The sequence below is a fragment of the Cicer arietinum genome, chromosome 7 (assembly GCF_000331145.2).
Source record: "Cicer arietinum cultivar CDC Frontier isolate Library 1 chromosome 7, Cicar.CDCFrontier_v2.0, whole genome shotgun sequence".
Classification (NCBI taxonomy): domain Eukaryota; kingdom Viridiplantae; phylum Streptophyta; class Magnoliopsida; order Fabales; family Fabaceae; genus Cicer; species Cicer arietinum.
Window position 1 is genome coordinate 36,421,571 of NC_021166.2, and position 18,450 is coordinate 36,440,020.

The window sequence follows — 18,450 nt, forward strand, 5'->3', positions numbered from 1 at the left end:
AAAGACGGTCTTAATCTAAATACATTTAGCACATCTCTAATATATTTGTGCACATTACAAATGATCATAAAATCACAGTCAAGAATGAGAAGCTACAGTACCCAACCATTATTAACACCAAAGCAAAACGTAGAATGTGGAAGTCAAGAACATTCCTGGTTCAAAAAAAGTCTAGTTTTTAGTCAAATCTGACACATGATAGTTGGACACTTTTCAACAGTCAAATTAGTTGTCATCAACCTTCTTGAAGCCTATAAAAGGAAGTCCCAAGCTCAAGAAAAAATCAGAACTTCAAGTGTTAAAATATTAATCACTTACTTACATTCATACACTTGAAAGTCTCTCTTCCATCAAAAGAATTAGTGCTATTCATATTCAAATCTCTTGTTATTATTTTACTAAATCTTTTGTAAAGAATCTAACCTCAAACAAGTGTTGATATTACTCAAATTCTGCCAAACACTTTAAATCATTATTGTGTAAACTCAAAACTATAAGTTTTGATTATAGTTTGAGTAGTTTGTAGAAAATCATTTTATGGTTAAAAAGTGAAGTGTAAAATTCTCTCTAAAGATTGGTCGGTGACCTGATTGAATCCCTTTCTAGGTGGAAAAGAATTGTTGTAACAAATCAAAGTTGATCCGAACAAACTATGTAAAACTAAGAACGTTGTAAAACCAAGAACGTTTTTCCGTTTGAACACTTAGTGGAAAATTTCATAATTGTGAAGACTAGACGTAGCCCGAGTTGGATAAACTAGGATATATCATTGTGTGATATCTCTTCTCTTATCTCTATTTACTTTCAATCCATTTGATGGATTTTTACCATTATATTCCCTTTTTTTTATTTTTAAATCAAAATACCCCACTTTGAGTTTTATATACTAAATTGCCCTACTTTTTGGGCCCAGTAGGAGGTTGTGGCCTGGGGGTGCGACCAGGTAAAGGAAAAAAAAAATTCATCCAGTAGGAGGTCGCTAGCCGGAGATGTGACCTCCCAAAGGAATTTTTAATTTTTTTGTTGTTGTTCGTTTTAGGGTTTATTTAGTTGTTAATATGTTATTAAATAATTAAATTAATAAATAATTATATTAAATAATACATTAATAAATAATAATATTAATAATACATTAATAAATAATAATACAATAATAAACTCGGTTCTAACATGATATGTACAAGCATAATTATTATTGTTATTATTATTTATTAATATATTATTATTATTTATTAATGTATTATTTAATATAATTATTTATTAACATATTAACAACTAAATAAACTTTAAAACGAACAAAAAAAAATCCCTTTGGGAGGTCGCATCCCCGGCCAGCGACCTCCTACAGGGTGAAAAAAATTTGTCTTTACCTAGTCGCACCCCTAGACCAACACCTGCTACTGGACCCAAAAAGTAGGACAATTTAGTATATAAAACTCAAAGTGGAGTATTTTGATTAAAAAAAAAGGGGGATATAATGGTAAAAAATCTTTATTTGATTATCAAGTTAAATAGATAAGCTAAATTGTTGATTTTAACTAACCAAAAATATTTTCCGTTTTCTGTTTCTAGAACCAAAAACGTTCTTTGTTTTCTGTTTTCACAACCAAGATCAATTTTGAGTTATTTTCTTAAATTTTTAATAGATGAATTTATAATTCAAACCTCCTTCCTTATAAATTAACATTACTACTTCATAATTAACCATTTTGACCCAATAATCGCATGTAAATTCGCAACAAAAGAAAAACCTAGTTTGAGAGACTTCTCTTTAGTCAATGATGACTCAAAGTGATAACTGTTGATAGTATTATATTCAAAATTTGAATTGGTCATATTATCTTGAAAATTTAAATTAAATATATTTTAAATTAAATCAAAATTTATTTGTTTACTTTTATTTATAAATATAATCGGAAGAAGTAGATATATATCAATCAGAGGAGTTGTTGAGCATACAACAATATATTGGACGTACTCTGATACAAATTCCATTTCACGAAAATACTTACCAAGCATTTATAAAACAAAACACTGATAAACCTCATACTATACCCTTGTTCCGAATCATCATAAAATCAACCAAAAAAGGATGACTTTCATCCTCCCTCTAATATTGTCTTTCATTTTGCTCCTTACTTTGTGCTTTGCTTCATGTGCTCTGATAGCCACTCTACAAGAAGATGAAGGTATCCCAATATATTTGCATTTTGTTATATATTTATTTATTTAGTTATTAATTTGTGTATTTACTAATTTCAGTGGAAGCACTGAAAGATATAGGGAGAACGCTTGGGAAGAAGGATTGGGACTTCAGCGTAGATCCATGTAGTAGACGGAATTACTGGATATCCCCTACTCAATACAGGGATATTACCTGCAATTGCTCTTTTCTAAACAACACTGTTTGTCATGTTGTTAGTGTGTACGTATACTCTTTCCTTTTCTCTCTCTTTTAACGTGTCTGGCTCCTCTCCTCAATAATGTCACCCAGATGTCGATAGATAATTTAATGAATAAATTGACATTAAAGTCTTTTTCATCATAAGGACTAGTTTGCTAGTTTGTTGATTTAAATTGACCACTCTTAGGATGACAAGTATGACAATGGATAGAATAATTTATCCTAGTCTCTATACTTTATATTAGAAAAATAATCTCTTGGCTGATCTTTTAATTTAATTTTAAATAATATTTTAAGTTTTTATATTTTTTAATTTAATTTTTTTTTAATTTTAAGTAATAATTTAATTATTTATATTTTATAAAGTTAATGATATTAAACTTTTTACAAAAATTTAAAAAAAATTTCAAAATTTTCAAACACAGCCATAAAATTAATTATGATTTTTAATATAATGTAAATTTTATAAAATTTATAACTCAAATATTTCAATAAGCTCACATTTTCATTCTTTATTTAAAGAATTTAATGTTATTAGAGATGAAAATATAAGTTTTATTTAAATATATGAGTTATTAATTTAATGAATATATAATTTTTTTTTTAAATTAGTATTAAATTTTATGAATTTTGTTTTATGATTTTAATGAATTTTTTAAGTCTGTAAAAAAAAAAGGACAATATTGTTGATTTTTTAAAACATAAAATATCAAATTGTTATTTAAAATTAAATAAAAAATTAAATAAAAAAAATAAAATAAAAAACTGTAGTGTTAATTAAAATTAAGTTAAGAGACTACATGAACAATTATTTCTATTTTAAAATTTAAAAGATTAGATTACTAATTTGTTAATTTGAAAAGTTAAATTGACCACTCTTACATTAACTACTGACTAGTATGACAATGAATAGAATAGTTTGTCTTTGTCTTTATACTTGCAGTTAGAAAATACTCGTATTCATATATATTTATATGTGCACGAATACAAAATTGAATATCCATATTCGTACTATCTAAGTTCATTCATAAATACTTGTACTTATACCTGTTATCTACTATTTAAAGTAAAAATCTTTTTGCCGTTATTTTTTAATCTTTTTAGTCATATTTATATTTTCTTATCATTTAAAAAATTTATGCTTTAAAATTTACATAAAACATTCATTTTCCATTCAAAAATGGTCATTTCGTACAAACCAAAAAATTATAATAACTCAAACATGATTAAACAACACTCTATCACTCTATTGTCAAGGAAAATCACGAGCATCATCACTATGGTAAATATGTTTTGGCAATATGAAAGAATCAATAAATAGATGAAAAAAATTAATCGCAATACAAAAACGACAGAAAAAAAAAAACAGAGAGAGAATTTAATTTAAGGATAAATAAAGAATACTATTTTTGTATCAATTAAAAAAATTATTATTATTAAATGATAATGTAAATAATTTTATATTATTATTATATAAATTAATCTATTAAAGATAAAATTAAATTAATTTAATATTAAAAAATTATTTATTTATTTATGGCGTATGGGGCTGTCGCCTCCACATATAAAAAATATTAATCGAAAAATGTCTAATAATTTTTATTTTACCTCTATAACAAAATAGATCTTACCTCTTTATAAAATAATTTTATTTAAGAAAATAAATATAGAAAAATTATAGTAGACTAGTAGCTATTTTTATCGTATATTTATTTAATTTGTAGTAATTTTTATCATACATCCTTCTAAATTTATCAAACCTTTAACATTAAACATTTACAATGATAAAAATTAAGTTAAATAGCACATGCGGTCCCTTAACTTAATTTCAGTTAACAATTTAGTTCTTGATCTTTTTTTTTTCTTTCGATTTCAATTTTTATTTAATTTTAAGTGACATTTTGATATTTTCTTTTTAAAATGTCAACAATGTTATCGTTTTATTTACAAAAATTAAAAAAAATTCATCAAAATTTTCAAAAAAAATCCATAAAATTAATAATCATCTTCAATATAATACAAATTTCATCAAATGCATAACTCAAATATTCAAATAAACTCATATTTTCATCTCCAACAACATAAAATTCATTAAATAAATAATACAAATATGAGTTTATTTTAAGATTTAAGTTATAAATTTGATGAAATTTGTGTTATATTGAAGATGATAATTAATTTTATGGGTTTTATTTGAAAATTTTGATAAATTTTTTTAACTTTTGTAAAAAAATAGATAACATTATTGACATTTTAAAATATAAAAGATTAAATTATCACTTAAAATTAAGAAAGGAAAGAGTATGGTTGAGTTTGATAAAGTTGTCATCCCTAATTTTAAGAAAGGAAGGAGTAAAATATATTATTATTATTATTATTATTATTATTATTATTATTATTATTATTATTATTATTATTATTATTATTATTATTATTATTATTTTTATTATTATTATTATTATTATTATTATTTAATACATATTCTTAGTAACCAAGTGTCAACCACTAGACCACGTGCAAAATACACTATTTAATACATATTCTTATTATTATTATTATTATCACTATTTAATACACTGGTTTATAGTTTATATTAGGTAAATCCGTTTATTTATGAGTTGATTTAAATTGGGTATTAAATTATCTACATTTTTTTTAAATGACATAGTCTTAACTTTTTTTTAAAATATAGTATGATTTATTTTTACAATTTTTTTAGCATACAATATATATAAAATATTTTCATCATGAGCATAAACTTCATAAAATAATGAAAATATCAAAATTATAAAACTTATCATAAACATTAAAATAATTAAAGTGTAATATAGTAAACTAGTGTTAAATTAATTGAAAAGCTTGGTAAATAGGTTTGGTCTAATTTTATTGGTATTTAATTTTTTTTGAGCGATTTACTATTTTGCTAAATCAAAATCGACTATTTACACTTATTTTGTGAAACCTAAATTTTTTTGGCAAATCCTTGTGCAACCCTAGTGACCATAGTGATTAAAATTCATTCAAGATCTTAACGATAATCAACAAAGTTTTTTGAAAAAATAAATTAATGATTTTTTTTATCTTTACGGTTAAACAATCACTTAATCGAACATTTTAATAAAATAAAAGATAATAAATATGTTCCTCAAAGGTCAATTTGTAAATCGACACTAATTAGATCACCATTCCAATCTCAATGATAGATAGAGACGTTAGTTTATACTTCAAAAAATATTGTCATTTATAGTTTTAAATGACTTTTAAGATTATTTACATTTCTTAAAACATTAGATAAGTTTGAGAAATACTTTACCTTGACTAAGCAAACAACAAGATCATTTGAATTAGTGAACAACTTCCGACCATACTTTTTGTTCTCTTGTAACAAAATATAAATAAAATTTGATATATTTAAATTACAATAAAATGAGTATAAAATGAGTTATAGTTAACTTTTTTCATTTATAAATTAACAATAATATACCGAGTTAAAAAAGAGTAGTATACCAAGATTATCTTACATTAAAAATAATAGTATACCGAGATCACCCTACATTTAATGTCTACATTTCAAAATTAAATGTCTATATTTTTTGTGTGCAATTAAACAAGATAATGTACTAGTTTAATGGTAAAAGATTACTCTTGTTATAAAATAACTATTAATGTCACTTTTATGTTGATTAATAATTTTTTTTTCTCTTCATTTAAAGAAAAATTAAGATGGAGATAACTTAATTTAAGTAATAATATTTTTAAAAGAGATTAATAAGATGAAATGTCAATAACTTATTATCTTAATATGTCTGCAAAGTAGTTAACTTTTTTTATATTTTTTTACAAAAACTGTGCAAATAATATAGAAATAATTTTAAAAAACATAATACTCCTGCCATATTCTGCCTGAATTTATCTAAATGAAGTCGTATCTACTAAGTGTTGCAAACGTATTTGGTAAAATATTTTTACAAAATTTCAAAGATATTGCTAAGATACAAATCGAGAATAACGTAGGGGTATGAACATTTCATATGTATTTTAGATACCTCTCTCTTTTATGTTTATATAGATTAAATATATTAATTTTTATTAATTCATTTTTATTTATAAATAAAAATAGAAGAAGTATACTTTAAATCATTCAAAACATCTTTTAAGTTGGAAAATCGGAACTATTTTAGAAAATTTAAATAATATACTAAATATTTTTATTATTGTGATTATTTATTGTATTAGATTTTTATTATAATATCTTTAAATCATATATTTGTTTTGAAGACATTGAATATACAAGTCTAATCTCTTATGTCATTTATTTAATCTTCAAAATATTTAAAAAAATTTATAGTATCACTTACTAACAACTAATGACCTAAACCTTAAAATTAGATTTATTTTCAGTGAACTCAAACTCATATCTTAAATTTTAAAAATGCTAAAGGCAAATATTAACAATATTAACAAGTGCTTCAAAGATGTTTTTAATATTTTAAAAAGATTAAATTTATAAATCTAAAAATTCTAATTGTAGATTCCATAACAGGTGTCTTATACACTTGTTGTCGAGACCCAACGACAACGTTAAAACACCTGAATGGAACTAACATATTTTTACCCGATCAGCTGCAGTTATGTACGTCTATGAATATTGAATATCATATCCATATGAATCCAACATAGAGTATAAAAGAAAAATTTACAGAAGACTTACGATGTGATTCTTTTTGATGTTTTGACTTGTAACAACTTTTATGGTGTGATGGCCTTACAGTGTTCTAAAAGCACAAAATCTTTCTGGTACTCTTCCACCTGATCTTGTCAGGTTACCTTTTCTCCAAGAAATGTATGTTACAATATAAAAACTTACAGCCTCACTATTAAATTATATATATGGTTTTTGTTAACTCATATCTTATTGATTATTTTTATTTGGTTTTGGTACAGTGACCTAACCCTCAACTATCTTAATGGTACAATTCCAAAACAATGGGCCACATTAAATCTTGTAAACATGTAATATATATGTATCCTTAACTCTTATGCTTGTTTATTCTTGAACCATTTTCTTTTTGTTCATTGTTTTCTGATGGTTTATTTATATTGAAACATGAAAAATTGTACAATGTTTCTTTTGGTTAAGTTCTGTCTATGGAAATCGTCTATCTGGTCCAATTCCAAAGGAAATTGGAAACATCGCCACACTCAAGAGCTTGTAAGTTTGTGGCTTTAAGAATTTGTCCAATTTCAATTATTTGTTGTAAGATTTTGAGTAATTTTAGTTTGAATGAGCAGGGTATTGGAGTTCAACCAATTTTCTGGAAATCTTCCTCCAGAACTTGGGAGTCTTTCCCAGCTTGAAAGACTGTAAGCCTTTCATATGATTTTTGTTAAAGAGACACCGACCTAGTGATCTCTTAATAGCAGTGAACGATATTTGATTTGATGCATGTTATTTTTTCTTCAATTTATTCTTTTGTGTTGCTGTAGGCTTCTTTCCTCCAACAATTTCACTGGAGTGTTACCTGCAACATTTGCTAAGCTCACTGCATTGAAGCAATTGCAAGTATCTTACTTCTATTAATGCTAGGCTAAATTTCTATGTCGCATTGACACTTTAAGTTGAAAGCATGTTTGAGCATCTGTTACGTGTTTGTTTCCGACACTCGTACAACATCGACGCATGTGGTTATGTTCTATCACTTTATTTTCTCAAATTATTTTCGATGTCTAGTGTCTACTGTCAGCATCGGTGTCATGTTCGGTATTTGTGCTTGTATTACTGCTTCGTAGCTGCATTGATATTTAACTTACAAGTTGATAATTACTAATACTTGTTTCTTGATGCAGTCGAATTGGCGATAGTCAATTCTCTGGAGCAATACCCAACTTTATACAGAACTGGATAAATCTTGACTTTCTGTGTGATTCTTTTTCTCTTCTCTTGTTACAAAATTTATTTGCTTTGCTAAATGTCATTTTATTATTGCCATTTTATTTGAAGCAATTTTCTCCTCCTAAATGTTTTCGCAGCGTGATCCAAGGGAGTGGTTTGAGTGGACCGATTCCTTCTGGAATTTCACTTTTGAAAACCCTCAGTTACTTGTAAGTATGACACGTGCGTGCACGCACTATACACAAACATATGTTTAAACCTTTCCTCTTCATTATGATTAACTAAACTTTAAAATGTGATACCCAGGACTATTACTGACTTGAATGGATCTGATTCACCTTTTCCACATCTTGAAAACATGTCAAACTTGTCCACATTGTAAGTTACCTACTGAGAAATTGCTGCAAAATACTGTAGTGTCTTATCATAAAACAAAATAAGGAGAAACTGCTACAAAATATTTATATATGGTCTAACTGGTTCCAGAGAATTGAGAAGTTGCAATATCATTGGACCAGTGCCTGAATATCTTGGAAAGTTAACTAATCTGAAAGTGATGTAAGTGTTGTTATACTTTTTTCCGTTTTGTTTGGTTGATGTAATGATAACTTTCAATTTTTTGTTTAGACACATTTATGAACATGTATTTAGTATCCTTGTTTCTTTATACTGGTTGATTTGATGAAGGACTATGACTAAATTTTTTAGCATCCTTATTAGTTAGTATCCCTGATTTGATGTAGGACTATATTTTATGTAAAATTCTATATTTTAACTGTTTCTTTGAAAAAGTACTTATTCTGAATATCCTTTACAGAGACTTCAGCAACAACAAATTAAGTGGACAAATCCCCATGAGCTTCGATGGTCTAAAGAACTTATATTTGCTGTAAGAACTTTTCTGCAGCTTATGCTATGATGACCTAATTGAGGACATATTTTAGTTTTTCTTAGTATTTGTCCCTTCGAGTACATCAGATAAAATTGGAATGATACAAAGAAGATTACCATTGCCCCTGCACAAGGATGACACACACAATCGAGAAATAGTTTTTCTTAGTATCTCTGGGTGTTAATTTGATTTTATTCAATGGCAATGATTTCTAGAAAGGTTCAAATTTGGATGCTTTCCTTGGAGATATAGGATTGTGATGTAACAATTACTAATCCGTCTGTTCGAAGTTTAAATCTTTGATTGGTTGTATACAAGTTATGTATACAAGTTAAATCCGTCTGCATTTGATTTCCTTGTGATGTTCCAAGCAATATACAAGTTATGTATCTTAACTTTCGGTGAATCATGTTCCTGCGTATTTGAGAAAAAATATACTTATAAAAATGTAAATGAAATTTTTTAAAATTGAAATATTTTTGTTCATTTGGTGAGTAGACTAAAACAAACTAATGCTACAAATTATTTGGGATATGGTTTACTAGCCTATCTACTATTTTTCTAGTTCAACAATATCTTGAATTCAACGAATTGACTTTTTGATGTTGATTTCACTAGATTTTTATCTGGGAATCATTTGTCTGGATCGTTGCCTGAATGGATAGATAAACCAGACTTTGTGTAAGTTGTCTCTTATGGATTGCTCCTGATTGTTTTCATATCTTGATTACTAACTGTTTTAGTTATTAATGACTTATCTTGACTGTGAAAGAAATAGACTTATTTTGATTTTGTGGCTGTCCGTTGGTGGAAATATTGAGCGGATACAATCAAATTAATCTTCATCTGCTTCACATGGTTGACTTATGCTCCCTGTTCTCATATTGACCAAGGACTGAGTAGTTAGGTGTATCTTTGTTCAACTGAGATAGATTTTCCTGATACAGAGTTTCACTATATATCGCGAAGATTTAATCTTTTTTGCTTGCAAAAAAAAAAAAACTATATATCCCAAGATGACCAAGGAGACAGAATTGCATGTTCTGCTAATCATATTCTTTGAATTCTCCTGATCAATTGATCCATGAAGTTGATCATCTAAGATTATGGACCAGATTTTGTTAGGAACATGCAATTCCTAACCTTCATGATTGATAAAAGAAAAAAAGATACACAAAAGACTCTAAGACTCTAATCCCCTCAAACTAGAGCACTCTCTAGTTTACAAGTTTTCACAAAGTAAAATCCTAATTCGCCTAAGTGATCTATCCCTATTTTTTATAGAACATAGGGATAAGCTCACAACAGAATAACTAATCCCTAACATACAAACAACCAACTAACCATCCTAACTCATTAAGAGTTTAAAATATTACCCCTTCTCTTATCTCTAGTCGAGTGCTCATTTGAGTTCACGACAGATTCTATACTCTCATTTGAGTTCATGACAGATTCTATACTCTTTATGCAGAGACCTGTCGTATAACAACTTCACTATAACAAACTTTGAGCAGTTGACTTGTCAACAAGGAACTGTGTAAGAGTCCCAGCATATGTAGTTTTTCACTTTTAGTTTATTTCTTTGTTTTCTTGTTTTGTATTTTATGAAGCAACCTGAGCGTCAGTCAATTCCCATATGCGACAGGAACTTGTTTGCATCCTCTTTGAAGGGAAACAGCTTGTAAGTTTTTATTTTCTTTCTCATGATAAATAATTATGGCAAAATACCTCCCACGGTCTCATGATAAACAACTTGTTTGCATCATCCTCCTCCTCCTCCTCCAAATCAAACCCCTAACCTAAATCTTAAAATGTGAGTTCTTTATATGATGGATTTGATGTTGTTGTTGTTGATGGTGATAAAAATATGAATTTGATGAACATATGGATTTTGGTGAAGATAATTATTAATTTTCTGAGTTTTGTTTCAAGATGATGATAATTATTTGGATTTCTATAAAAAAGGATAATAATGTTGATATTATAAGACATAAATAATCACATTGTTACTTAAAATTAAATAGAGGATCAAATCGGGAAGAAAAGCTAAATTATTACCTAAAATTAAGTTAAGAGATCACGGTAAGTATTTTGCTAATAATTATCTATTTAGTTGTATAAAACTTGTATATGTTACTAACCGCTTATTTGTTCTCTCCTTCCATTTTTTATTTTCTCAGAGGAAATATTTCATGTTTGGAAAACTATCGTTGTCCTAAAAGTAAGTTTATTTTCATGGATGTCCTATACATTATTTTAACAATTGAACTGTTTTTTTTTAATGTGTTTATGTTACAACTTGTCTTGATAGACGTGTTACAATAATACCCACTCCAAAAATTTGAGAGCTTGGCCTCTCCCTTCCCAATAACCATTCAATATTTTCCTGCCTTTCCTTTTCTTAATTTCCTACTTTTATTTACCCATAACTGCTCTAGAGCAGTTACTGCACTGACTTACAACCTAAACTGACACAATAAACTGCTTATAAGAGGCCTAACAGTTTATTTGTATCTTTTTCATGTTTGACCTTCAATGAAAACTAATTTATAATACTGATTGATTCCCTCTAGCAGTTGCTAACCTATTTATGCTTTTCCAAGCTTGGTACTCTCTCAATATAAATTGTGGTGGAAAGAGCACAACAATCGATGGAAATAAGACATATGAAGATGATTCAAGTGAGATGGGACCAGCAAGGTATCATCAAAGTGGAACACACTGGGCAGTTATAACTTCTGGTCACTTCTTTGGCAGTGGACTCCCTGACTACTACCTATGGCATAATACAACAAAGCTCTCTGTGGAAAAAGATGTTCAACTGTACATGGACGCACGTGTTGCTCCAAATTACCTAACTTACTATGCATTCTGCCTTGGAAATGGAAACTACACCGTGAATCTCCATTTTGCAGAAATAATGTTCAGCGATGATAATACTTTTAGCAGCATTGGCAGGCGTGTATTTGACATCTACATCCAGGTTCATGTTTTATCATTCTACCACCTTTGCTAACCACGTGTTAAATACTTAAAAAGGCTTTTACAGAGTAGGCACTAGTCTTTTTAATTATATCATGCTACCAGATTCAAATACTTTAGCAAACCATTTTTTCTTATAACCAAATTTGAGAATGGAATTCAATTCAGTGCTATACATTTCAAAATTGTATTAGTAACCATTATCATGTGCATTTACATATGGCAGAGAAACTTGGCGGTGAAGGATTTTGACATTGTAAAATCGGCAGGTGGTGTTGGTAAGGCAGTCATTATAACTTTTACTGCTAGTGTGACTAGTAATGCCTTGGAGATTCGCTTATATTGGGCTGGGAAAGGAACAACCACTATTCCATTTGGATCAGTATATGGTCCTCTTATATCAGCTATATCAATTGATTCTGGTTAGTTGTATTTCTCTGAGATTTCCTACTATCTTACATCATTTTTATTGTCCACAAAAAATCTAATGTGCAAAATTATCATGCAGATTTTACACCCCCGTTGGAAAATAATAGCAGCATACCTGTAGGTTCTGTGGCTGCGATTGTAGCTTCAGGAGCAATTGTTATCATCTTGATAATTGGCATAATGTGGTGGAAAGGATGTTTAAGACTGAAGCGTTTAGGTGCAAGAGGTAATCACTGAGAAATTACTTCAATTATCCTGATTACCGACCTTTTGAATAAAATTTAGTGCATAGTAATGAGATTTAGAGCGTGAAGGATATGGATTTATTTTGTCACTTATTGTTTGGTATTGAACTATTTGATCTTTCTTCCTACGTAAACACTTTACTTACTTCCCTTGAAGAAAGAAATAGGATTTAGATAATGAACTCGGTGATACCATTTATTTCGAAATGGTGCTAGTTTTCCTTATACGAGATATCTCTGATATAGCTTTCTTTTATTGCCAGAGAAAAAGGATCTTGCTTCACAAACTGGTTTATTCACCTTAAGGAAAATCAAAGCAGCAACAAACAACTTTGATGAATCTTTCAAGATTGGAGAAGGAGGATTTGGTCCAGTTTACAAGGTAGGTATATTCTGCACAATTTGATATTATTGTCCGATCATCATGTATTATGACTTCGATAATAAGTTGTAATTGGGGTAATCATAAGTTGTATATTGTTTCCCAAACTGCAGGGTGTTCTATCTGATGGCACAGACGTAGCGATTAAGCAGCTTTCTTCTAAATCAACACAAGGATCTCGTGAATTTATTAATGAGATAGGCATGATTTCTACTTTGCAACACCATAATCTTGTTAAGCTCTATGGCTTCTGTATGGAGGATGATCAGTTGTTGTTGATATATGAATACATGGAAAACAATAGCCTTGCTCATGCTTTATTTGGTAACTACTTTACTCTATGTTCAAGTTTCGTTCTGGTATCTGTAATCATTTACAATCTTGAAAATGTAACTTATGTTCATATGAATAAATGGTATTGTTGTCTAATTTTTATCAGCCAAGAAAGAAGACCTAGAAAATCGGCAATTGGGACTGGATTGGAAAACAAGAAAGAGGATTTGTGTTGGTATTGCTAAAGGTTTAGCTTACTTACATGGAGAGTCAAAACTTAAGATCATTCATAGGGACATCAAGGCCACTAATGTATTGTTAGATAAAGACCTCAATCCCAAGATATCTGATTTTGGTTTGGCAAGGCTCAATGAAGAGGACAAAACCCACGTGAACACCAGAATAGCCGGCACTTAGTGAGTTCCCATAATACTATTTCGTTATGACCTTTATTGAGTTTTCATAATTTGAAGATACAAAGTGTAGAGGTCAAATATTGAAGTATGTGTCAAATCATCTACATTTCATTAATATTGTAAACAATTTAATATGATATATAACTATTGTGTTTGATTTATTTTAATGCTGAAGTGGATATATGGCTCCTGAGTATGCTATGCACGGTTATTTGACGGACAAGGCAGATGTTTATAGTTTTGGAATTGTTGTGTTGGAAATTGTTAGTGGAACCAATAATGCCAATCACCATCCTCAGGAGGAATGCTTCTCTCTTCTTGATTGGGTAACTTATGTTCTTATGCTCTCCTTGATTCATGTCAATCTTGTTGTTCCTTAGAGTATTTGACATGGTTGTGTACATTGTCTAGAAAGTAGAAAATTTGTTGCAAATTGCATTACATTAGAATATATAAAAACTATCTCATAATATATGGGTTGTATTTTCAAGTAATTTAGAATATCTTATCCTTTGTCGATGTTTTATAGCATTTTTTCTTTTCTTTCATGATATGTTTTCTTATTTAATTTACATTAGGATTCTAACATTTAACCAACTTAGGTTGTACGTAGGGGTAGGGCTCGAGCCCTTTAAACAAGTGGTTAGAAGTTTGACTCCTGATTCTTGTGAATGAAAAAAAATGGTTCAGAGGGTACTATCCACTTTTTGTGCCTTTAAGTTTCTCGATATAGATTAGTCACTGGTAATGCGGTGGATACTTCACAACTATCACATAGCTACAGAAAAAGAGAGAGTTTAGCATTTAAAATTATTAGTTTTCTTGTTTTAATACAAGTACAAGTCTAGTATATTATAAATATGGTTCATCATTGAGTCTTTTAATCAAACCATCATCACAATTTTAAGTCTCTATTGTTTTTCTTTCTTTCTTCCTTCCCTATCTAGAATCACGTAACTTCAACACACTCTATTTTCATCTTTTGACACCATTGAATGGAATAATTTAAAATAAAAAATTTAAACATGCCAATTATGAAAATTGCTATAATGTCTAAAACTAGGTAGTTAATCCCAGTATTTTCCGGCGAGATCCCGCTGTCCCGGTGCGGTACAACGCCTGACCGCGACGGCGTGTCCGCGACAGCGTGAAACAAGATCCCGACGAGATCTGGGCAAGATCCCACTATCCCGACGTAGTTAATCCCAACGTTTTCCAGCAAGATCCGGCTATTGTTTCTTCCTTCTTTGTTTTATTGTTTCTACTTTCACCTAAAAAGAAGAAGTAGAATATGTTAATGAAGATGATGCTTATCTTTGATTCTTATTTAGTTATTTTATTATTGAAGTTTCAATGTTTAGTTATTTTACTACTGTGTTAAAGACTTCAATATGCATCATCTTTATTTCCTTGACTTTTGTTGGTATTTCAATGTATGTTTTGACTAAGAGTAAGACTTGTAAATTCTTATTACTAATTATGAATGTTTCAGAGTTTGAGTCATTTGTTAATTTTTCATTAAATGTAGATTTATATAATATTATTCATGTAATTTGTTCAAAAAAATAGCAATTATCCTGCCTATCCCGGAACGCGCTATCCCACTTTTGGGGTTGGTCGCGACGCACTGCTATCTGAGATTAACTACCTAGGTCTAAAATTGAATATATCATTTAATTTCTTGCTTTTGTGAAATTATGGTATTTGGCAAGGCTTGGCTAGGAAAATGTGATGAAATATTCCTTTGCAAAATCCACAAGGTAGTGAACATAGTGAATCGCCATTTAAGTCGATAATATTGTAGGGATAGGGCAATTTTGCCTCCTAGAACTAACAAAATTTCAAAATTAACCATTAAATTGAAATTCCTAGATAAAATTAGTCATTTTGGTCTGTTCTTGAAATTAGTCCTTCAGATTGTTCCTTAAATAACTAATACACTTGTCAATTGTTCCTTAAATAACTAATCATTTTAAAATTTCATTAATTTCATAGACCAAATTGACAGACTTAGATTACATTATATTGTTCTGAATAACTTGTCTCGTGCTTATAAAAACACCTTATGGATTTTATATCTTGTTTTCCTCGAAGGTATAGCCCAATGGTAAGGGTTGAGACATTGAAGGTGTTTCATGAAGAGGTCCAGAGTTTGATCTCTAACGCTAACAATTTCCTTATCCTCTAACTAATTACTAATCACTAACATTTTCCTATTTAAAAAAAAGATTTAATATCTTGTTATTGTGAATGACCGTGTAATCAAACCTTTATTAGAAACTTTGAATTGTACATTAACAGGTGCACCTGTTGAAGGAAAAAGACAATCTTATGGAGCTCGTTGATCGGAGGTTGGGCGAAGACTTCAAGAAAGAGGAGGCAACAATGTTGATCAATGTGGCTCTTTTATGCGCCAGTTTTTCTCCATCACTCAGGCCTTCCATGTCTTCCGTTGTAAGCATGCTTGAAGGAAGAACTCATGTTCAAGAGGTGGTGTCTGAATCAACTGAGGTGTTGGATGACAAGAAATATAAGGTGATGCAACAATACTATCAACAAAGAGGAGAAAATAGTATAAGTGAGGTTCAGAGCCAAAGCATCCCAACTGATGAATCTCGTGCCTTTATGTATGATACAGATTCTTCTTGCTGGGAACCAAGAAATTAGAAAAACTATATAACTTGCATCATTAATACATCTGTTTATCCTAATTACGTAACATTCATTTTTGTTTGGAGAGGGTGTAAAAGAGAACCTGGGTATTGAACTTGTGAACTTAATTTACACCCTAGTCTAGAGAATTTGAGCTTGTGCCAATTCTGTCATAATGAAGTAAGGTATTTGTTATACGAAAAATTGAAGTTTCCAGATTCGAGTGAGATGGATAATTCGATGAAGTTTATACACACATCAGGCAATTCAAGTCTTCTATTTGCTATGTGCTTGTCAGTTCAAACCTACAAATTGAATATTAAGTGAAGACTTGAAAAGAAAAATCTCAAAAAGGTGATAAGTGCGCTCGGAAATAAGCGAGATGCTCGAGTTCGAAAAGAAAATAATTGCAGTTGGAAAACTTATAGAAGAATTTTTAAGTTTGTTAAGAAAGTGTCAAGTTGACAAATAGTAAATAAGACGTGCCAAACATGCATGAGGTCAACCCTTGTTCTATGTCTATAAATAGGGGGATTAGGTTCCCATTAGAAAAAAGACATTATTTTTAAGAAATTGCCTACAAGATACAATATATGCCATCATAGGATTATCAAATCTATTTGGCTATTCGAAGAATGTATGTATTCATGTTTAATCAATAAAATCATTACTTTTACTTAGTTTTGCCTTTAGTTTAATTTCGTACTTTGTTTTACTTAACGCCCTTGCTTAGTGTAATTAGTATAGTTTTGCACATCATTAAAAATTGCATGTTTCTTATCATTAAATCAAACTTTGATTAGCAAATCTATCAACTTAGAACCCTTCAAGAATCTAATTCGTATCTTAGATTGACAATCGAATTCTTTTCTTGGTGTAAGACCCTTAGTTTTAATTTCTGATGTTTGTTTTTTGGTGTATTTTGTGTTGAATTTCTGAGGTTTTTTAGATAATTTTATGGTATTTTGTGAGTTAAATGCCAAAAATATCCTTTTGAATTCCCGATTAAAATTATTCATCGATGAATAATTTAGTTTAATTACGGTGAATCTTTTATCGAAAGAAAAATTTTCTCAGATGCAGCATTTTTCAGAAAAGTTCATCTCCCAAATTGAATTGCAGCGAGACTGAATATTTTTCTGAAAATGTGGTTTGAGATGTGATGTGAGGTGTCGGAGGTAATGATAATTTTTATAAAAATATCTAGATTTTTATTTGGATATTTGTTTTATTTATTATATATATATATATATATAGTCGAAAGGAAAGAAGAAAAAGAAAATCAGGAAACATTTTCCCATTTCACGCCTACCCTTTTTCTCCCTTCTATCTTCATTTTTTCTCTTTGTTTTAAAAAAGGAAAAACATACAAAGTATGGGTAGAAAACCAAAACCGACAAACACAAAACCTTTTTTTCTCTCTAGATCTAAGCTCCCTTTTGAGAAGTGACAGAAGGGAAAGTTGTTTCTTGTCACGCTACGGTGCTAGTGAGCTAGTTTTCGAAGCGATGACGCGAGCGAAAGTTTTACCAAAATTAATCGCGGTGCCGTAAACTTTTCTTAAAGTGATAGTTAAGGTAAGGGATCCTTCCAAACTTTTAGATTGCATATAGAACTCTATATGTGTATTTGTGGAGGTGGAAATTTATGAGATTTGTGTGTGAAATTGTGGAACATCAATTTAATGTGACTTATGTGTGTTTGTGGAGATGAAACTTGGTGTTTTATGTGTGAAATGTGGAGTTTTAAAATTGGGTGATTTATGTTTGAATTGTTGAAATTTAATTGAGGTGTTATATGTGTGTTGTGGAGTTTGAATTGATTAAATTTGATGTGAAATTGTGAGATTATGAATTAAATATGTTTGAGTATGCTCTGTGGT

At 29.3% G+C, this 18,450-nt stretch overlaps 1 protein-coding gene and 1 non-coding gene across 2 annotated transcripts; both read left to right on the forward strand.

Annotated features, from left to right (window-relative positions):
- Nucleotides 1-1,899: 1,899 nt before the first annotated feature.
- Nucleotides 1,900-17,248, forward strand: LOC101511119 (probable leucine-rich repeat receptor-like serine/threonine-protein kinase At3g14840). Its single transcript, XM_012712000.3, is given in 25 exon segments — nucleotides 1,900-2,189; nucleotides 2,263-2,425; nucleotides 7,176-7,247; nucleotides 7,349-7,417; nucleotides 7,545-7,616; nucleotides 7,697-7,768; nucleotides 7,892-7,963; nucleotides 8,252-8,323; nucleotides 8,435-8,506; nucleotides 8,604-8,675; nucleotides 8,784-8,855; nucleotides 9,115-9,186; nucleotides 9,808-9,870; nucleotides 10,661-10,726; nucleotides 10,835-10,870; nucleotides 11,370-11,410; nucleotides 11,793-12,172; nucleotides 12,398-12,593; nucleotides 12,680-12,826; nucleotides 13,109-13,227; nucleotides 13,341-13,551; nucleotides 13,667-13,916; nucleotides 14,092-14,242; nucleotides 16,218-16,562; nucleotides 16,564-17,248. Coding segments are annotated over 25 exon segments (3,015 nt in total). The 5' UTR covers nucleotides 1,900-2,092; the 3' UTR covers nucleotides 16,597-17,248.
- Nucleotides 9,251-9,358, forward strand: LOC113784750 (U6 spliceosomal RNA). The gene has a single exon (XR_003470875.1). It is a non-coding gene; the product is annotated as a U6 spliceosomal RNA (small nuclear RNA).
- Nucleotides 17,249-18,450: the final 1,202 nt, after the last annotated feature.